The 24342-nt window shown below is 39.2% G+C and overlaps 2 protein-coding genes across 2 annotated transcripts in view; one reads left to right on the top strand and one right to left on the bottom strand.

Annotated features, from left to right (window-relative positions):
* Positions 1-24342, bottom strand: part of LOC136620111 (uncharacterized) — a 534467-nt gene that overhangs the window by 424596 nt on the left and 85529 nt on the right.
* Positions 1-24342, top strand: part of LOC136619660 (zinc finger protein 208-like) — a 127782-nt gene that overhangs the window by 55954 nt on the left and 47486 nt on the right. The window contains exons 9-10 of the mRNA XM_066594425.1: positions 19402-19525; positions 19637-19734. Of these exons, the coding sequence (XP_066450522.1) occupies positions 19402-19525; positions 19637-19734 (222 nt within the window). The remainder of the gene's footprint in view (positions 1-19401; positions 19526-19636; positions 19735-24342) is intronic.

Raw genomic sequence — 24342 nt, 5'->3', positions numbered from 1 at the left:
TGAGGGCTGTAGGGAGGTGTATCCATCTGGGCAGTAGCCTGTGGATACGTAGGGGGCAGGGGCGGCAAATTGGGATACAGAGAATTAAAGGGATTATTTGGAGACATTGGTGGAGCTGCTGGGACGACAGGAGGGACCAATGGAACCGTAGGGGTTTCCATGGGAACGTCTATTGGTGGCCGGGCCATAGGACAATAAACTAAAATGCCCTCGCCTCGGGACTCGGAGTCCCAGTGTTCGTCTTCTGCTGTTTTAGAGCAGTCCAGGATGGCCTTCATGCCCTTTTCCAAACCCTTATTTCTTATTTCCTTTCTATGCTTATCCTCATATTGTGACCAAAATTCATAATTGAATGTTCCCGCCTTCTTGAGGCCTATACGTTTGTAAACTTTATAGGCTTGTCTGCAAATGTCCTCCCCTTCTCTATCATTAATTATTTCAATAGGAGTCTGATATATCTTAGATTGTTCAGACCCCATGCTTGACCACTTCCAACTATTCTTCACTAAGTATACAGGACGTATATTTCACACAGTAAACTAAGATAATCACTGAGATTATCTGGGAACACACAGTTCCCTGTCCCGGAATAGATTTACAGAACTAAAACGTGGTCAACTTCAAACACTAGGATTCAGGGGAGACCAGACTTCGCCTCTTAGGGAACTTTTAGTAATATTATAACAGATCCAGAGTAACAATATGACTGCCAGAAATGAGACTATAACAATGACAATTATTTCAATCTCCAATACAGACAACATGACTCTTTAAGTCCCAATGAGTGAGTTCTTCCGTCTAGGACAGTTAAATGAACTTATTCACTCTAAAATATGGACGGGGCAGAAAATATAGGAAACAGGCAACAACTAACCTCTAGTCCGTTAGAGACACACAGATCTAAAGAATCCAGACTGTATAATAGTAAGATAAGCTCTTACCTTTACACCGGTGTTTTCAGTCTGGGGTCTCAGGATCCAGTATCCACGTCAACGGGCCAGGAGTTTGTTTCAGTCTACTGGTTGCGATGTCCCGTAAAGATAAGCCCCGCCGCCTAGTTGGGCGCCAAAAACTGTCGGGGGTTAGCCTGTTCAAACAGACTGGTCAGTGATGTTGTCCGGTTCCAAATTGACCTAGGTAGGAGCGCTCCCTTTGAGAGGCAAAGCATTGAGCCATACACAGTATATGGTTGAAGCAATGAACTCTGAGTTTATTATTTGCATGTCTTGGCTTTTATAGCCAGTCGCTCTTGCAGAATACGACTTGTGGTTAAACAGGGAAAAACTTGTGACTTCACATTTGACAATAAACTTATGACTTAACATTTAACTTAGACTTGTGATATATGACTTAGACAAGCACATCTTTAAGAAATTGCTGATAACTCTCTGTGGTTAAGCCATCTCTTGCTAAACTTATGAACATCTGCTCTGGTGACCTTCCTGATTCCATTTCGGTCAGATGTAGACCTTAAGACAGGAAACCACAGGTCTGTTCCTCAGAACAGTCACCAGCTCTTTCACACATAAAATATCGCAGTATTCAGCCTTATTGATTCAAATAGATTACTAAGCAACATATATTAATTTCTTTTAGCCCCTATCAACAGTAAATATATACATACTCAAATATAGCAGCCTTGTTGAGGACCCCCCTTCCACGCACTTTAGAGTACCCAGCAACGCTGACCTATTGCCAAAGTTAGTAAATCTTATGGGAAATTATTAGCTATCCAGAAAAGAAAAAAAACCTAAACAGCATCAGAACATTATTGTTAAAATAACCTGAGATAATGCTTAGCCCCCTAGCAGGACGTATTGCTTTAACCCCTGTACATGTATATACGCAGAGAAATTGGAGACTATGAGAAGGTGTGAGTCCATCACATATGGTAAGCTGTTTGTTTGGGTTACCCTGAGACCCATTTATGTCCATCTTTCTCTCGGCGGTGGCAAGGGTGGAACTGAGGGTCTTAGCTACTCCAGAATGGAGACCTGAGGGAGCCCAGCGTGGCTTGAGATGGTGTCCCAGACTCTTGAAGATCGCCACTCTGCGCCTCAGCTCACCGCCAGCTGAAAGGGGTATCCCCATGTATAGGGAATGGCGTTTTCTTTTCAGATCATGAGCAAAGGGCGCAATGCCCTCTGTAGTTGAAGGGTTCTCCTAGTAAGGTCAGGTAGGACAATGCAGTCAATTCCCAAGTAATTGATGATGCTCTTATCTCGTATTTGTTTCAGAATCTCCTCCTTTTCACTGTAAAAATGGATTCCGCATATCACATCCCTTGCCAGTCTGCAATCTTTCTATTCTAGACCAAGAGAACTGTGAACTCTATTTATTTCCAATGGTTTGTCCATTGGACGTTTTAGTAGAGTCCCAAGGCATTTCTGAGCTTAGGTGAACAAGTGCGCATGATCCACCTCTTCATTTAGCCCCCTAATGTGGAGGTTATTGTGCCTATTGTGATTATCCGTGTCATCAACGTGTGTTAGTACATCTGCTATTTGGTTGGCGTGTTTGTGCAAAATAGAATGGTGGGTGTTGAGATGTTTGAAAAGCTGTTTCTGGGTCTCTTCCACCTCAGATAATCTACCCCCAATTTGTTGAATCTCCTTTTACACTGACAGTATAATCTACAGTTATCATGTTTCAAAATGTAAGAATAAATGGGTGATCTCCGTTTTGGTAGGAATGGCTTTCAAATGAACTTTCCAATCCCAGGAATCAGCCTATGGGCCTCTAGAAAAATGGTGGTATGTATGGCTCTCATTTGTGTATGTGCAAGATGGCGACCGGTTCAGAGGAAGAGGTGGGAACAGGGATCCCTGCAGAGTCTCCACATGATCAATTGCGTCTCCCATTGCAGCTTTCTGCCTCTCTCCTCTTTTCCTTTCCTTTGTGTGTGTTTGAAGGGAGATTTGTGCAGAGAGAGTATCTCTGCTTGTGCGGGGTCTGTATAGGTGTGCCTCATGATGCCTCTCCTATTTCTGCACTGGAGGATGAGGGTGAGGGTGTTTGTAGCCAGGGTCTCTCTCGATGGTCATGTGTCTCACGGTAAAATGTGAGGGAGATGGGCTCATTCAACTCACTGCTCTTCTCCCTCTGTACAGTCAGCCTCCATTCTGGGGATCTCCTCTGTTCTGCAGCCAGCATCTCCTCCTCCCTTCCTGGTGACTTCTAGTGTGGAGCCTCTGCTTTCTCCACTCCTCTACTCTCTGGAGTAGCCGGGTGAGCTCCTTCTACTGCCAACAGGTGCAATGGCAGCTCTGACGGCCCTGCCCTCTCTTCAGAGTATTTCACTGAGGAAGAAGCACTCTTAGCTGGCTCCATCCTCTCCCCACAGGCTGACGAGGAGATGTTTGAAAGTGCCGGTGGACCACGATGCCGGGCTGGAGTGCTGAAATATAGCGCTGTGCTGCCCAGTTTCTCTTCCTCCTGCACCGTGGCTGCAGAGGGTCTCCTCCTTTTTATTTCCACTATTCGGGTCAGTGGTTGTTCTCTATTATGTTTTTTGGGAAAGAGTTTTCAGGAGCTTCTCTCTCATCCCCCCATTCGCTTGGCCGCACCCCTTGTTTTTCAATATTTAAAGCCTTGTGTAAGTGAAAAAAAACTTAAAAAAATTTCATGTAAAACATTTAGATGCTGTGGTCACCAATGACTGTATTATCCATGGGGTTAAACGGTTTAGAGGAGTGATTAGATGAAGTTCTCAGCTTTTCACCTCTCCCCCCAAAATGTTATATGTGGAAATATGTTCTCTGATTGATGGGGGAGATAAAGTAGAAAAGTCTATGTCACCCCCCAGCCTGGCAGATGGGGAAAGAGAGGAGAATTACAAATCTTCACAAACCCCTCCCCTCTGAACACAGACTGAAATGACAGCCGTAAACTCAGCATTCCCGACTCAACTTTAATCGGCTGTAGCCCAGATTCTATCAGTTCAACCTGTATACTTTTGGTGTTATTTTACATTTTGTCATTCTTTATTATTTTCCTAGAATATTAGCTATAAAATGAGACCAAAAGAATGTCAGTCGCACTGATAAGGTGGTTGTTTTGTCATAAAAAAAAAAAAATCAATGCTTACCTATTTCTCTACAGGCAGTCTTCTACTAACCTATCTTCTCCTGGCTCCTCCATCCACTGGGTCACCTCACCTCCAGCGGGCTGGATCCTTTTCTTCTTCTTATGATGTGTCCATTCTTCTAGTAGGTTGGTGTAGGTTACATTACTAGACATACTACATAACATTCATTGCCTACGAAGGAATGCTGATCTATTGCTGAGACTGTGCATGCACGCTGTCTCACAGCGAGAGTTCATATATTATTACAGAGAGACAGCAGGCATGTGCAGTCTCTGCAATACATCGGCACTCCCTGCTAGGCTATGAACGCTACATCCCTATTGACATAGAGTACTGCCCTGCAGGAAGGAGACCGCCAGCAATGGATGCTTCGTCACCGCAAGAAGAAGAATCGTCTGACTTGCGGTGAGGTGATCTGGGGACTGCAGGACTCAGGAGAAGATGGGTAAGGAAAAGATGTGGTAAGAAGACTGCCAGGGAAAGGAATAGGCAAGCATAGAATTTTTGTTTTCTAATGACTATTGTTTTCTTAATTACTATTAAAATATTGGAACAACATAACATTTTTTTCCTGAGTATGAAATTCACTGCACAACGATATGTTTTTCTTGCAAATTATATCACATTCGCAGGAAAAATTAAAGGTTTACAAGTCTAATATCAGTCCAGGTTTCTGGGATTCATATCACACTCACTCGTGTAAATACACCCTTATGGCTTATTCAGACGGGTGTATATCAGCTGGGTTTTCCTGGCCGGCTGATATACGCTACCCCTCTCTGCAAGGGGAGGAGACGGGATGGGATGGGAGCTAGTGCACTGAGCTCCCGCCCCTCGCCACTGTTTGCAATGGGATGGGCGAGACGGGGGCAGAGCTAAGTTCTGTTCCATCCCCTCCTATTGCAAACAGTGGTGAGGGGTGGAGAAGGGGTGGAAGCTCAGTGCAATAGCTCCCAGGTATTAGTGTACCTTGACGCCACCGAAAGCTAGGGGTTTGACAGCAGTCACACCCCTAGCTCCCGACTGGGTCAAGGCACGAAGGTCCTAGCAGGACAGTGTTCATAAATGCTGACATGTTACGGCTGTAACATGACAGCATTAAAATGTAAAAATGTAAGCCTAACAAGTTATCTTACCCTGACCCTAAGGTCCCCCGCTCACAGCTGGCGACCTCACCACTTCTTTTCTGCCGCCGAAACAGTCTGCTCCCTGTTGCCCCGCTTACAGCTGCCGCTCTCAGCGCTTCTGCTCCTCTGGCGTGGCTCTCTGCTCCGTGGACGCCGCTCCCCGCTAACAGCTGGCGCGCTGAGCGCTTGTGCTCCACCGGTGGCACAGTGAAATCCCTGCCACCCAGTCCTCTGCTGAGAGCTTGCGCCGTCAGCGCTAGTTCTTGGCCGCCAGGAAAGCCTGCCTGGCGTGTGGGGGGAAGGCCGCCGGCATGTTCTCCTTCTTAGCACTCTGTGTTCCCACTTAGCCGGCAGCGGCCGTCGGCTGCCGGGAAAGCTGCCTGAGGTGGGGGGGGAGAGGGGGTGAAGGCCGCCGACGTGTGCTCCTGCATTACAGTCTCTGTCCCCCTGACCATGCAGCGGGCAGTATGTGAAACTGAAATTGGGTGGGTGTGCCTCTTGTGGTGCGTCACCCCCGTCAATTTTGGCTCCACCAGGACTTCCTGGTGGCATCAAGATACACTAATACCCTAGCTCCCGTCGCATCCTGCCTCCTCCCCTTGCAGAGGGGGGAAGCGTATATCGTCTGGACGTGAAAACCTGACCGATGTACGCCTGTCTGAATAACACCTTAGGCACGTCACTGTGAAGCAACTAAGACCCCATTTACACTGACAAATGAATGCTCAATAGTTTGAGTGACGGTTTTGAGCGATCATCTTTATATACTCTATAGTAGTTAAGTAGCTACTATAGAGCTATGCAGGCGCAGTAAGACACCGCCGCTATCTCTCACCGAATAATACAGCTGTTTTACATAAGCAAACAGCTGCATTGTTCTTCAGGCTTACTGCCAGGGTCCTGCTGTGAATTGACAGTTGGAGAGAGGCAGAGAGAATCTTATCAGCGCAGCCGACTGTGATAACAGCCTGCTCCGCTGATAACAGCTGATTGTTCAATTCAAGAAAACTTGAAGTGAGCGATAAACAAACTCGTGCATGAAAACTTTTGAGCGAATTTTGAGCGAATCTCGTCTAAATCAGCCTTAAACACTGTCATAGTTCACAACCTGACCACTAGGGGGCAAAAAAGTGCCTGTAGAGGATGGAAAGGGGCGGCTGCTGTAGAACTAGTCATCTTTTATCAGTATGCAGTGCGGGACGCAGCCACAATACTAACGTATCTATGTAAGGCCGCCTACAGGCGGCCGGGTCGGATCCGGCTGCGAGAATTCTCGCAGCAGGACCCGACCAGACCGTCTGCAGAGAGCAGCATGGCACTCACCTACTCCTGCGGCCCAGGTTGTCTGATGTGCCGGCTGCCAGGCAGCCGGCGCATGCGCAAACCGGAGCTGGCGGCCAGTGAGTGATGTTTCGCAGAGCCCCGCACAGAAATAGAGCGTGCCGCAGTTTGTTTGCCACGTGACATTTCGCGCGGCCAAGTCGTGGCCGTCTGCCTAGGATTGCGTTTGCTAACGCAATCCTATGGCAGCTTCCACAGGCGGAAATTCCGTGGGAAATCCCGCCGCGGAATTTCCACCCGTCTGCAGGCGGCCAAAAAGTTCTATCTAGTGATTACTGGACGTCTGATGATGTCATGGTCATGTGACATGAGGGGAAACAAAACGGTGAGACGGCCACTTCCTATCTCATGACATCACCAAAGGTCTTGCAGCCACTAATATTCACACCTTCTCGCCCCTCTATGTGACTGATCACATGACTGTGACATCACCAAAGGTCCTGCAGTCACTATTCTGCTGCCTCTACAGGGCAGGGTTGGTCGGAAGAATAAAGAATGGTACCGTGTTAGCCAGTAGAGCAAAATATTATTATATTATCCTGTATACAGTGTATATATGTACTAGAGGGTGTATATAGTTATATAGTATGTGTGTGTATATAATGTATGTATTATCCTGTATACAGTGTATATATGTACTAGAGGGGGTATATAGTCATATAATACAGGTGTGTATATATAATGTATGTATTATCCTGTATACAGTATATATATGTACTAGAGGGTGTATATAGTTATATAGTACAGGTGTGTATATAATGTATGTATTATCCTGTATACAGTGTAAATATGTACTAGAGGGTGTATATAGTTATATAATACAGGTGTGTATATATAATGTATGTATTATCCTGTATACAGCGTATATATGTACTAGCGGGTGTATATAGTTATATAATACAGGTGTATATATAATGTATGTATTATCCTGTATACAGTGTGTATATATGTTCTAGAGGTGTGTATATAGTTATATAATACAGGTGTGTGTATATATAATGTATGTATTATCCTGTATACAGTGTATATATGTACTAGAGGGTGTATATAGTTATATAATACAGGTGTGTGTATATAATGTATGTATTATCCTGTATACAGTGTATATATGTACTAGAGGGGGTATATAGTTATATAATACAGGTGTGTGTATATAATGTATGTATTATCCTGTATACAGTGTATATATGTACTAGAGGGGGTATATAGTTATATAATACAGGGGTGTATATAATGTATGTATTATCCTGTATACAGTGTGTATATGTACTAGAGGGTGTATATAGTTATATAATACATGTGTGTGTATATAATGTATGTATTATCCTGTATACAGTGTATATATGTACTAGAGGGTGTATATAGTTATATAATACAGGTGTGTGTGTATATAATGTATGTATTATCCTGTATACAGTGTATATATGTACTAGAGGGGGTATATAGTTATATAATACAGGTGTCTGTATATATAATGTATGTATTATCCTGTATAGAATGTATATATGTACTAGAGGGTGTATATAGTTATATAATACAGGTGTGTGTGTATATATAATGTATGTATTATCCTGTATACAGTGTATATATGTACTAGAGGGTGTATATAGTTATATAATACAGGTCTGTATATATAATGTATGTATTATCCTGTATACAGTGTATATATGTACTAGAGGATGTATATAGTAATATAATACAGGTGTGGATATATAATGTATGTATTATCCTGTATACAGTGTATATATGTACTAGAGGGGGTATATAGTTATATAATACAGATGTGTATATATAATGTATGTATTATCCTGTATAGAATGTATATATGTACTAGAGGGGGTATATAGCTTTATATAATACAGGTGTGTGTGTATATAATGTATGTATTATCCTGTATACAGTGTATATATGTACTAGAGGGTATATATAGTTATATAATACAGGTGTGTGTATATATAATGTATGTATTATCCTGTATACAGTGTATATATGTACTAGAGGGTGTATATAGTTATATAATACAGGTGTGTGTATATATAATGTATGTATTATCCTGTATACAGTGTATATATGTACTAGAGGGTGTATATAGTTATATAATACAGGTGTGTGTGTATATAATGTATGTATTATCCTGTATACAGTGTATATATGTACTAGAGGTGTATATAGTTATATAATGCAGGTGTGTATATATAATGTATGTATTATCCTGTATACAGTGTGTATATGTACTAGAGGGTGTATATAGTTATATAATACAGGTGTGTGTATATAATGGATGTATTATCCTGTATACAGTGTATATGTACTAGAGGGGGTATATAGTTATATAATACAGGTGGGTATATATAATGTATGTATTATCCTGTATACAGTGTATATGTACTAGAGGGTGTATATAGTTATATAATACAGGTGTGTATATATAATGTATGTATTATCCTGTATACAGTGTGTATATATGTACTAGAGGTGTGTATATAGTTATATAATACAGGTGTGTGTATATATAATGTATGTATTATCCTGTATACAGTGTATATATATGTACTAGAGGGTGTATATAGTTATATAATACAGGTGTGTATATATATAATGTATGTATTATCCTGTATACAGTATATATATGTACTAGAGGGTGTATATAGTTATATAATACAGGTGTGTATATATAATGTATGTATTATCCTGTATACAGTATATATATGTACTAGAGGGTGTATATAGTTATATAATACAGGTGTGTATATATAATGTATGTATTATCCTGTATACAGTGTATATATGTACTAGAGGGTGTATATAGTTATATAATACAGGTGTATATATATAATGTATGTATTATCCTGTATACAGTGTGTATATATGTACTAGAGGTGTGTATATAGTTATATAATACAGGTGTGTGTATATATAATGTATGTATTATCCTGTATACAGTGTATATATATGTACTAGAGGGTGTATATAGTTATATAATACAGGTGTGTAGATATAATGTATGTATTATCCTGTATACAGTGTATATATATGTACTAGAGGGTGTATATAGTTATATAATACAGGTGTGTGTATATATAATGTATGTATTATCCTGTATACAGTGTATATATATACTAGAGGGTGTATATAGTTATATAATACAGGTGTGTATATAATGTATGTATTATCCTGTATACAGTGTATATATGTACTAGAGGTGTATATAGTTATATAATACAGGTGTGTATATATAATATTCTGTATACAGTGTATATTTGTACTAGAGGTGTATATAGTTATATAATACAGGTGTGTGTATATATAATGTATGTATTATGCTGTATACAGTGTATATATGTACTAGAGGTGTATATAGTTATATAATACAGGTGTGTGTATATAATGTATGTATTATCCTGTACCCAGTGTATATATGTACTAGAGGGTGTATATAGTTATATAATACAGGTGTGTGTATATATAATGAATGTATTATCCTGTATACAGTGTATATATGTACTAGAGGGTGTATATAGTTATATAATACAGGTGTGTGTATATAATGTATGTATTATTCTGTATACAGTGTATATATGTACTAGAGGGGGTATATAGTTATATAATACAGGTGTGTATATATAATGTATGTGTTATCCTGTATACAGTGTATATATGTACTAGAGGGTGTATATAGTTATATAATACAGGTGTGTATATAATGTATGTATTATCCTGTATACAGTGTATATATGTACTAGAAGGTGTATATAGTTATATAATACAGGTGTGTATATATAATGTATGTATTATCCTGTATACAGTGTATATATGTACTAGAGGGTGTATATAGTTATATAATACAGGTGTGTATATATAATGTATGTATTATCCTGTATACAGTGTGTATATATACTAGAGGGTGTATATAGTTATATAATACAGGTGTGTGTATATATAATGTATGTATTATCCTGTATACAGTGTATATATGTACTAGAGGGAGTATATAGTTATATAATACAGGTGTGTATATAATGTATGTATTATCCTGTATACAGTGTATATATGTACTAGAGGTGCATATAGGTTATATAATACAGGTGTGTATATATAATGTATGTATTATACTGTATACAGTGTATATATGTACTAGAGGGTGTATATAGTTATATAATACAGGTGTGTATATATAATGTATGTATTATACTGTATACAGTGTATATATGTACTAGAGGGGGTATATAGTTATATAATACAGGTGTGTGTATATAATGTATGTATTATCCTGTATACAGTGTATATATGTACTAGAGGGGGTATATAGTTATATAATACAGGGGTGTATATAATGTATGTATTATCCTGTATACAGTGTATATATGTACTAGAGGGTGTATATAGTTATATAATACAGGTGTATATATAATGTATGTATTATCCTGTATACAGTGTATATATTTACTAGAGGTGTATATAGTTATATAATACAGGTGTCTATATATAATGTATGTATTATCCTGTATACAGTGTATATATGTACTAGAGGGTGTATATAGTTATATAATACAGGTGTGTGTATATAATGTATGTGTTATCCTGTATACAGTGTATATATGTACTAGAGGTGTATATAGTTATATAATACAGGTGTGTATATATAATGTATGTGTTATCCTGTATACAATGTATATATGTGCTAGAGGGTGTATATAGTTATATAATACAGGTGTGTATATATAATGTATGTATTATCCTGTATACAGTGTATATATGTACTAGAGGGTGTATATAGTTATATAATACAGGTGTGTATATATAATGAATGTATTATCCTGTATACAGTGTATATATGTACTAGAAGGTGTATATAGTTATATAATACAGGTGTGTATATAATGTATGTATTATCCTGTATACAGTGTATATATATACTAGAGGGTGTATATAGTTATATAATACAGGTGGTGTATATATAATGTATGTATTATCCTGTATACAGTGTATATATGTACTAGAGGGTGTATATAGTTATATAATACAGGTGTGTATATATAATGTATGTATTATCCTGTATACAGTGTGTATATATGTACTAGAGGGTGTATATAGTTATATAATACAGGTGTGTATATATAATGTATGTATTATCCTGTATACAGTGTGTATATATGTACTAGAGGGGGTATATAGTTATATAATACAGGTGTGTATATAATGTATGTATTATCCTGTATACAGTGTATATATGTACTAGAGGGTGTATATAGTTATATAATACAGGTGTGTATATATAATGTATGTGTTATCCTGTATACAGTGTATATATGTACTAGAGGGTGTATATAGTTATATAATACAGGTGTGTGTGTGTATAATGTATGTATTATCCTGTATACAGTGTATATATGTACTAGAGGGTGTATATAGTTATATAATACAGGTGTGTATATAATGTATGTATTATCCTGTATACAGTGTATATATGTACTAGAGGGTGTATATAGTTATATAATACAGGTGTGTATATATAATATTCTGTATACAGTGTATATTTGTACTAGAGGGGGTATATAGTTATATAATACAGGTGTGTGTATATAATGTATGTGTTATCCTGTATACAGTGTATATATGTACTAGAGGGTGTATATAGGTATATAATACAGGTGTGTATATATAATGTATGTATTATCCTGTATACAGTGTATATATGTACTAGAGGGGGTATATAGTTATATAATACAGGTGTGTTTATATAATGTATGTATTATCCTGTATACAGTGTATATATGTACTAGAGGGGGTATATAGTTATATAATACAGGTGTGTATATATAATGTATGTATTATCCTGTATACAGTGTATATATATATATATATATATATACACTAGAGGGTGTATATAGTTATATAATACAGGTGGGTATATATAATGTATGTATTATCCTGTATACAGTGTATATATGTACTAGAGGGTGTATATAGTTATATAATACAGGTGTGTATATAATGTATGTATTATCCTGTATACAGTGTATATATGTACTAGAGGGGGTATATAGTTATATAATACAGGTGTGTATATATAATGTATTATCCTGTATACAGTGTATATATGTACTAGAGGGTGTATATAGTTATATAATACAGGTGTGTATATATAATGTATGTATTATCCTGTATACAGTGTATATATGTACTAGAGGGTGTATATAGTTATATAATACAGGTGTGTATATATAATGTATGTATTATCCTGTATACAGTGTATATATGTGCTAGAGGGTGTATATAGTTATATAATACAGGTGTGTGTATATAATGTATGTATTATCCTGTATACAGTGTATATATGTACTAGAGGGGGTATATAGTTATATAATACAGGTGTGTGTATATATAATGTATGTATTATCCTGTATACAGTGTATATATGTACTAGAGGTGTATATAGTTATATAATACAGGTGTGTATATATAATGTATGTATTATCCTGTATACAGTGTATATATGTACTAGAGGGTGTATATAGTTATATAATACAGGGGTGTATATATAATGTATGTATTATCCTGTATACAGTGTATATATGTACTAGAGGGTGTATATAGTAATATAATACAGGCGTGTATAATGTATGTATTATCCTGTATACAGTGTATATATGTACTAGAGGGGGTATATAGTTATATAATACAGGTGTGTATATATAATGTATTATCCTGTATACAGTGTATATATGTACTAGAGGGTGTATATAGTTATATAATACAGGTGGTGTATATATAATGTATGTATTATCCTGTATACAGTGTATATATGTACTAGAGGGGGTATATAGTTATATAATACAGGTGTGTGTATATAATGTATGTATTATCCTGTATACAGTGTATATATGTACTAGAGGGTGTATATAGTTATATAATACAGGTGTGTATATATAATGTATGTATTATCCTGTATACAGTGTATATATGTACTAGAGGGTGTATATAGTTATATAATACAGGTGTGTGTATATATAATGTATGTATTATCCTGTATACAGTGTATATATGTACTAGAGGGTGTATATAGTTATATAATACAGGTGTGTGTATATATAGTGTATGTATTATCCTGTATACAGTGTATATATGTACTAGAGGGTGTATATAGTTATATAATACTGGTGTGTATATATAATGTATGTATTATCCTGTATACAGTGTATATATGTACTAGAGGGTGTATATAGTTATATAATACAGGTGTGTGTATATATAATGTATGTATTATCCTGTATACAGTGTATATATGTACTAGAGGGGGTATATAGTTATATAATACAGGTGTGTGTATATATAATGTATGTATTATCCTGTATACAGAGTATATATGTACTAGAGGGTGTATATAGCTGTATAATACAGGTGTGTGTGTATTATCCTGTATACAGTGTATATATGTACTAGAGGGTTATATAGTTATATAATACAGGTGTGCATATATAATGTATGTATTATCCTGTATACAGTGTATATATGTACTTGAGGGGGTATATACCAAATTCTGGAAAATCATGCTATGTCTTATTTTTAGGGTATGTCTTATTTTTAGGGTAGCTATACAGGTGTGTGTGTATATATAATATATACACTGTATACAGGATAATACATACATGTACTGCAGGGTGTATATAGTTATATAATGTATGTGTTATCTTGTGTAACGTGTGTGTATATATATATATATATATATATACACAAGAGGGTTATATATAGAATCTTAGAATGTTAAAGTTGGAAGGGACTTCCGGGGTCATCTGGTCCAAGCTCTGCTCAGTGCAGGATTCACTAAGTTATCCCAGGCATCCCAATTTATCCTGTGCAGCAAAACACAGAAAAAAAGGATGAAGAATGCTCATTTTATTTGTTTTACTTCCCAAAAAGCACAATAAAACGATTTTTAAAAAGCCATATGTAACCCAAATGTGTACACATAAAAAATACAGCTCGTGACACCAAAAACAAGCCCTCACAGAGCTGCATTCATGGAACAATAAAAAGATTATGGGACTTTGAATGCAACGATATAAAAATAATTATAATTTCCAAAAAATAGTTTCTATTGTGCAAAAGCGGAAAAACCTAGAAAAATGTTATTTTTGGTATCAGCATAATCGTCTGCAGAAAAAAATGTATTGTGTCATTTATGTTGCATGATTGACGCTGTAAAAATAATTTAAAAACAATGGCAAGATTGATGTGTTTTGCTCCCTGCTCTAGAAAAATAATAAAAGCTTTACATTACATCAATGCAAAAATCATACCAATAAAAACTAGAGTTTGCAATGCAAAAAACAATCCCTCATATGGCCGTATCTACGAAAAAATTAAAAAAGTTATGTCTTTTAAAAAGTTGAGATGAAAAGCCAAAAAAAATTATTGTGTCCTTAAAGGGGTTGTCCCGCGCCGAAACGGGTTTTTTTTTTTTCAAACCCCCCCCCCCCCCCCCCCCGTTCGGCGCGAGACAACCCCGATGCAGGGACCTAAAGAAAGCTTACCGGAGCGCTTACCTGAATCCCCGCGCTCCGGTGACTTCTATACTTACCGGTGAAGATGGCCGCCGAGATCCTCTTCCTCCGTGGACCGCAGCTCTTCTGTGCGGTCCATTGCCGATTCCAGCCTCCTGATTGGCTGGAATCGGCACGTGACGGGGCGGAGCTACACGGAGTCGGCATCCTGCACGAGAGGCTCCATTGAAGAAAGCAGAAGACCCGGACTGCGCAAGCGCGGCTAATTTGGCCATCAGAGGCCGAAAATTAGTCCGAAACCATGGAGACGAGGACGCCAGCAACGGAGCAGGTAAGTATAAAACTTTTTATAACTTCTGTATGGCTCATAATTAATGCACAATGTACATTACAAAGTGCATTAATATGGCCATACAGAAGTGTATAGACCCACTTGCTGCCGCGGGACAACCCCTTTAAGTCCAAATTAGGCCATATCTTTAAGGGGTTATTACATCTTAGAATTATGTTTGCCTTTCTTGCTGCTGCATCACATTGTTGACTCATGTTCAGTCTATGATCTATTAGTATACCCAAGTCTTTTTCACATGTGATGCTGCTTAGCCCAATTCCTCCCATTCTGTATGTGCTTTTTCCATTTTTCTTGCCCAGATGTAGGACTTTGCATTTCTCCTTGATAAATACCATTCTGTTAGTTGCCGCCCACTGTTCAAGCTTTTCCAGATCTTTTTGAATCCTCTCTCTCTCTTCCCTAGTGTTAGCTATCCCTCCTAGCTTTGTGTCGTCGGCAAATTTGATCAGTTTCCCATCAATTCCCTTCTCCAGATCATTTATAAAAATGTTGAACAACACTGGGCCTAGGACAGAGCCTTGTGGATCCCACTTGATTCATTCTTCCACTTGGATGTGCAGCCATTTATGACTACTCTTTGAGTACGGTCACTCAGCCAGTTGTGAATCACCTAACAGTTGCCTTGTTAATCCCATATTTGGTCATTTTTTCAATAAGTATGGTATGAGATACTTTGTCAAATGCTTTACTAATGTTAAGATATTCTATATCTAGTGCATTTTTCTGATCAACCCAGTCGGTGATTCTGTCATAGAAGGAAATTAGGTTAGTCTGGCATGACTTGTTTGTTAAAACCCCATGCTGGCGCTGGTTAATTATCCCATGCTTATCCAAGTGCTTGCATATATCCTCGTTCGAAGATCTTTGCGGGTATTGAAGTCAGGCTCACCGGCCTGTAGTTTCCTGGTCCAATCTTTGCCCTTTTCCAGTCTGTTTAATAATTTCTTCAATGATCTTTTCTGGAAAAGAAGTCAGGCTCACAATACAGGTGTGTTTAATGTATGCATTATCCTGTATACAGTGTATATATGTATTAGAGGGAGTATATTGTGTGGCAATTCAGGGTCACTCGCTTACAGGATCGCTATCTTTTCATCCAGAATGGGCACCACACGTACATAAAAAATTCAAAGAATTGGATTCTCTTTAATTTTGCTGCCGGCATTTATTCTATGTAAAGATTCTCCTCAGTATATACACATAGAGGTGAGGTAGATTATCCTCAGTATACCAATCATTTCCCTAGGCTTTATAGTTTCTGAGAAAATAACTGTTTCTTGTGTCATGGATTTTCACACGGTTTTTCAGGCTTAGAATTGAATATTGAAATTGCGACCCTTTTACTTTTCCTATTTAGGAACTAAACATTGGTTGCACCAAAAGTTCAAGTTTATATGGGGGATGACTTGCTTATGCACTTAGATTTAAGTAATTAAGTTGCGACCTCTTTACTTTTTCTATTTAGGACCTGAAGAATGGTCAGGCCAAATTTCAAGTTTGTAAAACACTGGGAAGTTAAAAAATTATTGGTAAGTCAATCAGTGAGAGTTATCGCCTATATATATATATATATATATATATATATGTGTGTGTATATATGTGTGTGTGTGTGTATATATATATATGTGTGTGTGTGTATGTATATATATATATATATATATATGTACACACACGCTTACATACTAGAGGGTTATATAAGGCAGGTCTCCGGCACTTTTACTGCTTTCCTGCGCTTTACTGCTTTTAATCACACTTAGACACTTAGTTCTACTGGGTAATACATTACCATACCATTTTTTTTTCCTTTTTCCAAAAAGTGAAACATTTTCGTTTTAGTCATGTGTCTTGTCAAATATAGTTAAAAAAATACTCATCCACCGAGGACAATCGTAGTTAATGAATTTGAAATACGTAAATATTTATCTATTTTACACCTTTTTTCTTGAAATTACATTATGTGAATATTTTCATAGATTTTTTTTCCTTAAATCAATTTTTTCAGATTTTTGTTATATGCCATTTTTGAGAGAACCATTGGCCATATGGGTGCCCGTTGGAGCTCAAATTAAAGCAAAATAAATGTATTGTTACGGTATACTACCCGTGATAAGCCAGCCCGGGTGCCCTAGATCTCACCCACAACCCCTGTCCCTGCCTGCTTGCCTCCACTCCTGGCTAACCCCAGGTGGGCAACTGGGCGGCGGTCCCTACTCTCACTAGGGACCGAAAAAGGGACGCTGGCGTACCTGGATGGAAAGGCTAGAATAGCGACAGAAAAGGCAAATGTAAATAACCAACATGAACAATACTAAGCAGAACTGAGGCAGATGGAAAAACCAGGGGGATAATAGCAAAGTATAGCAGACAGGCTGACAGAAGCAGGAGACCAACCGAGGCAGACTAGCTTGCACACTGACGGAAACCAATAACTGGCAGTGATTGCTAGTATCTGCCCAACCTTTAAACAAAAGCCTCCACCCAGGGGCGGAGAGAGGGAGACAGCCAACTCCCAACAGAATCAGAAAGGGAGCTTGTGCACGGCAGCTGCACTCACAGGTGCGGGCGCCACCAGCACCACGCCGGCCAGGCACCCGCGCCCCCCGGCAGCCGGACAACAAGCCGGGGGGACGCGCCCTGACCGCGGGACCCCGCACACCGCCGCCCCGGGAGGACCAGCAACCGCCGCTTGGTAACGTATTTCAAATTTATTAATTATGACTGTCCTTGTTGGATGAATATTATTGACTATATTTGACAAGATACATGACTAAAACGAAAATGCTTCACTTTTTGAATAATTGCCCAATTTTTGAAGAGCTGTATCTCAGAAATACTGGACGTATGGGACTAGGGGAGGGCTCAAATTTTAGAAAATTTAATCTATTTTTAAAAAGTATTTTCTGTTAGATGCATACTATAAGAGCCAAAAGTGAGAAAAATGTGAAAATTTTGCAGTTTTTTAAGGGTGCTATGTAGCTACAAACTTGGTTTCTTACTATTGGCTTAGGTCCTAACAACATATAAAAAAATTAGAACTGCATGACGTTTTGCAAATTCAGGTGCTATGATGGGATAGATGTGAAACTGAAAGTAAAAAATCTCAACCTCTAGATCACTACTATTCTGTACAATGGTCCGCCATCTTTTATTTAAATAGGCAGGTATACATAAAGCTGCATGAGCTAGTGTCTATGTATGTATAGATATTAGGGATGTGTGGGGTACAATGGGAAGAAGGGCAGACTCTAAGAGAGAATGTAAAAAAGGGTAAATGGTCATAACTCAGGACTGCCATGGTCATCCACACAGGAAGATACCGCAAAGTACACGTGGCTCTTCAGAGATTGGTCGTGGACCACTGCTTTATATAAAGAAGACCTGTAATATGTATACTAGATAGCTGATCATAATAAATCACCTTCATTATATGCTGCTATTAATAATTTTGAATCCCTATTAGTGAGATGCTTCATGTGTTCCCTCAGGTTCCTTAGTCACAAGACTCTCACAGATAAAGACAATGGTCCTTTCCATCAATGACCCACCAAGGATGGAGAAGGACAGAGACCACATGGCTGCCCAGATATTAGACCTCACCCTGGAGATCATCTACTGGATAACTGGGGAGGTGAGAGCTTCACATGATGTCACTCTTATCTCTAGTAATAAACAGGGGAATGACGGGAAAGGTGAAGGATTCTTAGCCTCCATGTAGTGATCAGTGTCTCACCATCCACAGGATTACACAGTAGTGAAGAAGTGGTCTGGTGAGTCTGTGACCCCCTGTGTGTCAGGAGGACGGAGCTGGACCCAGAGCCCCATCACTGAGCATTCACCTCATTCACTGATACATGAGCAGAAGATCCTAGAACTTACTCACAGGATCACTGAGCTGCTGACCGGAGAGGTGAGCGCTGCTGGGAATGGGGGACATTATATAATAATGCCAAGGGAGGAGTCTGGGGGATGACGGTATATTGTGTGTATCAGGTTCCTATAAGGTGTCAGGATGTCACTGTCTATTTCTCCATGGAGGAGTGGGAGTATTTAGAAGGACACAAGGATCTGTACAAGGAGGTCATGATGGAGGATCAGCAGCCCCTCACATCACCGGGTAAGAGGAGACCTTCCTTTATTCTGGAGACCAGTTTTGATGGTTGGCTAGTCTCACCATCATCTGATCATCAGATATACAATGTATTCAGTCTCTGGTTATTTCCTATAGATGGATCCAGACAGAGAAATCCCCCAGAGAGATGTCCCAGTCCTCTATATTCCCAGGATTGTCCAGAGGAAGAGGAACATGTCCTACTGGATCATCAGGTAGATGAAGCTGAGATTTAGGCAAATATTCTCTATAGACTGATTTATGAAGATTTCCACTGATCTTCCCCGGTAGCATTGTAGTATACTGTGTGCTCTCTGTCATCTGGGTATTGTTGGCTGTGGTTAAAGTGGTTTCTGATTTCATAAAAGTAACCACCATGAATTGAAGAGTCATTGACTCACTAGTTAGTTACCTGATTTTAACGTCTTAATGATGTAGGCTATTCGTGAGACCTCATCTGAAGTGCCACCTCTTTATGGTGAAACTTCAGAACAAAATTGCAGTGCTGTGGAATCTTGATATCCAGGCTAATGTTAATAGCTTTGGGCTGTGGAGACCAATAAAGTTGGACTCAGTGGTTTAACCCCTTCCCTCCACATGACGTAAGGGTACGTCATGGCAGCGGGGTACTTCCCGCAACTGGACGTACTTTTACGTCACGAGGATAGCTCGAGATCATAAGAGATCTTCCGCTTTCCGGCAGTGGGAGCTGTCTGTCACTGATAGCCGGCCTGCTGCTGCAACATAGCGGGGGTGCCGCGACATTATTAACCGTTTTACAGTAGGGCAGATCAGATGCCTAAGTTTGGCAATATACCAGTATACTGGCGCTCACTTCGCTTTAGCTGTCAAAGTTAACTCTCTTCAGTGACTTTAGGTTCTTTTAATGCAAAAAGGACTGAGCTTATTCAGGTTTAAAGCTTGAACACAAAAAGTTGCAGTGCTTATAAAATGTTACAAAAAGACATACAATACAAGGCATTGTAAGACATGCTGGCTATGACTTTGGTAGTTCGTAGAATCAGACAGGGTCTCTTGGCTTGGATCACATTTTGCCATTTATCAGCCACTCCCCCATAACCTTCTGCCCATGTGATGAGTGGGGGGGGGGGGAGTACATGCAGTATTACACTATTTTGGAGCCATAATTCTATATAGGTCATATTTCCCTGTAAGTTCTTAAGGAGAAACTGTGTAACCGATATGTTTCAGTACATACATTTAGCAATCTATCAATACTATACAAGAGTGTCATAGCTTATTTAGTCAAGCAGATGATGAGTTTTGGGGGTTTCCAGGGCCACCTTATTCTGCTGTTTGGATTATAGGAAGTGGCTGGATCGCCTAAGCTCAATGATGTCACTGGCGTTACCCAGAGGAAGTATTATGCCAGGGACATCTTATATCCTGATACTTATTTTGTGCCGTAACTAGCTCTGTGCAGATCTACTAGGACTAGAAACACTGTGATTGACAGGGCATGATATGGTTAAATAAATGGCAGCGCTGCGAGCCTTCACTAGGCCTAGGCCTTCCATGACAACTAATGGCAGGTGTTAGCTGTCAGAAACAGCCAGCACCCACTGGGAATGTTTAGCATAAACAATAGAAATCTACTTGCCAATTCCATAGTTCCTTAAGTTCCATTTAACCAGATATATCTTCAGATGAGCACGGAAACCCAGTGGACTGCTGGAGAAAGGTGGTTATTCCAAAAATATTAGCTTCCTAAAAACGTGACTTTATTATTTCAGCCATAAAAACACTTTTGATGGCATGCGCTACGTAGTGAATTCAGCCAATCAGGTGGTATACTCATGTAGCATATACCACAGACAAATATTGTTAGAATATTAGCATCTTGGTACAATACTCAAATTTTCCTTTTAAAGGGGTTGTCCCGCGAAACAAAGTTGGGGTATACACTTCTGTATGGCCATATTAATGCACTTTGTAATGTACATTGTGCATTAATTATGAGCCATACAGAAGTTATTCACTTACCTGTTCTGTTGCTAGCATCCTCGTCTCTATGGTGCCGTCTAATTTTCAGCGTCTAATCGCCCGATTAGACGCGCTTGCGCAGTCCGGTCTTCTCCCTTCTGAATGGGGCCGCTCGTGCCAGAGAGCTGCTCCTCGTAGCTCCGCCCCGTCACGTGTGCCGATTCCAGCCAATCAGGAGGCTGGAATCGGCAATGGACCGCACAGAAGACCTGCCATCTTCGCAAGGTAAGTAAGAAGTCACCGGAGCGCGGGGATTCGGGTAAGTATTATCCGTTTTTTTTTTTAAACCCCTGCATCGGGTTTGTGTCGCGCCGAACGGGGGGCTATTGAAAAAAAAAAAAACCCGTTTCGGCGCGGGACAACCCCTTTAACTAGTTTCACTTTCCCAAAAATTTACTGGAAATTGGGATGTGAATATGATCAATTTTCTAGACATCATCCTGACAGGTGATATTAGGGAAAGTAAAAACTGAACTTTATGGCAAAGAAGTCACTGGAAATATCCTCCTTCATGCCACTAGCAGACAAAATCTTCTTAAAATCCTCTTATTTGTATAGCGCCAACTTTTTACGCAGCGCTTTCAGGTAATTTATTTATTACCTCCCACCAAGCTGAGTACTCAGTTTACCCACCTCGAAAAGATGGAAGACTGACTCAACCTTGACTCGGCTACCTAAACCTTGCGGGGATTGAACTCACAGCTTTCGGGGCTAGAGCGAGAGCTTAGAACTTACATTTCTGCGCCCTTAACACTCTGCTCCACACGAGGCCCAAAATCATGGATTTGTAGCCAAAAAAGGTAGGACTCCCGGGGATGTGTTATCCTTGACTTTATTTACCAACAACATGTCATATAAAACGTGGCTACATTATTAATGCAATTTTAAGTGCGGATCAAATGGATTTAAAACCTGTAATTATTGTAGACATGTGCAAGGAAAAGTCCTTGAAGGAGTGTACATTTCACCCAGTACAGGTCTTCCTTCTAGATTCCAGTGGGCTCAGCTGGATGCACTGATCTAACACCTTAGTGACCAAGCTTTTTTTTTAAATTCATTTTCGTTTTTTTCTCCCCCCCCCCCCCCCCTTTAAAAAAAATCGTAACTCCTTTATCCATCGACGTCGCTGTATGAGGGCTTGTTTTTTGTGGGACGAGTTGTATTTTTCAATGATACTATTTAGTTTCAATCAGTTTTTATTAAACATTTTCAATTAAAACAGAATGGTATTTCACAGTATTGATCTGCCTGTATTATTCTGTCGCAGCATAGCTACATCACATCTCTGCGCAATATTTTTCAAACTGTGGCAGAATATGTTAAATTTCCATTTCCAACAAAAAAGGGGGAAACGAACCTAAGTGAGGGGAAGGGGGGGGGGGTGTCGAGGAAAAGATGGGAGGGGAGGAAGGGGGGGGCAAGTCTTGCTCTCTCTAGTCCGCTGGCTGCTATGGGTCGAGTCGGCCCGTGTTTAGCCAGTTCTCGAAGGCGTCTGAAGATCTCATGGCTACCCATGGTCTCCAGAGTTCATATAAGTTAGTCCTTTCGCCCTCCTCCCGTGGCCCTTCTACTTCATATCTCATGAGCATGTTGAGTTTTTCCGTCCACAAAGTTCTTGTGAGAAGGGACGTGGAGCGCCATAGACCAGGGACAGACATCCTGACCGCTAGAATCACCAATCGAAGTAGATCCGACTTGATCTTTGCCATGGACCCTGGTATCATGAGCAGGAGGGCCATCTTAGCTGTCAAGGACACCGTCGATCTGGCCATGTTGTTGTAAAGAAGTTCTACGTTTTCCCACAGCTCTCTGACTGGGGGGCATTCCCACCATATGTGGGTCATTGTCCCCGGGCTGACCAGACATCTCCAGCATACTGGGGAGATCTGTGCGTCCATCTGGTGGAGTCTCGACGGTGTCCTATACCAGCGCGGTAGGATTTTGAAGTTCTGCTCCTGGATTCTACCGAACCTGGTGCTCTTATGACACATGCTAAAGGCCTTCTTCCAATCAAGACTAGTACACTCCACCCCCAACTCGCGCTCCCACTGTCCCGTGAAGTCGGGGCGGTTGTCCTCTGTCCCGTGGGTTATCAACAGTTTGTAAATTAATGAAATCCCGTGCTCCACAGGGGATGACAACATGCACAAGGTTGGAGTCTAGTGCCCGTGTAGAATTCTCTTAAAGGCTTCACCCCTGATTGTGTGACTACTCAATGATACTATTTAATGTACCATATAATGTACTGAAAAACTTTAAAAAATTCTAAGTGCAGAAAAATGGAAAAAAATGAAATTCTGCCATCTTTTGATGTGTCTTCTTTCTACAGCACAAAAACCACCAAAAAGGACATGATAACTTTATTCTATGGGTCGGTATGATTACTACGATACCAAGGGTTTTTTGCTGTACTACTTGTGTTGTGGGACGTTTTTTATTGCTTTTTATTAAATGTTTACTTGGAGATACGGTAACCAAAAAAGTGCATTTCTGGTGTTCTTTGTTTATTTTTGTTTATGATATTCACCGTGCGGGGTAAAAAATGCGTTACCTTGATAGATCGAACTTTTACAGATGTAGTGAAATCTGTATTTTTGTTTTATTATTTAGATTCTTTAAGTATAAATATGGCAAAAGGTTTAGTTTTTCTTAACTTTCATTACTTTTCTAAAATAATTACCAAAACTTAATTAATCTTATTTTTACTTTTTTTAGTCCCCAGATGGGACAACAACTTGCAGTGCTTTGATCACTTCTGCAGTATGATGTAATGCCATAGCATTACATCCTACTGCGATCGGGCAGACAGTCTATCAAGC

Source organism: Eleutherodactylus coqui, chromosome 3 (assembly GCF_035609145.1).
Source record: "Eleutherodactylus coqui strain aEleCoq1 chromosome 3, aEleCoq1.hap1, whole genome shotgun sequence".
NCBI lineage: Eukaryota > Metazoa > Chordata > Amphibia > Anura > Eleutherodactylidae > Eleutherodactylus > Eleutherodactylus coqui.
The sequence above is the reverse complement of the archived record's forward strand: the minus strand, read 5'-3'. Positions and strand labels throughout refer to the sequence as shown.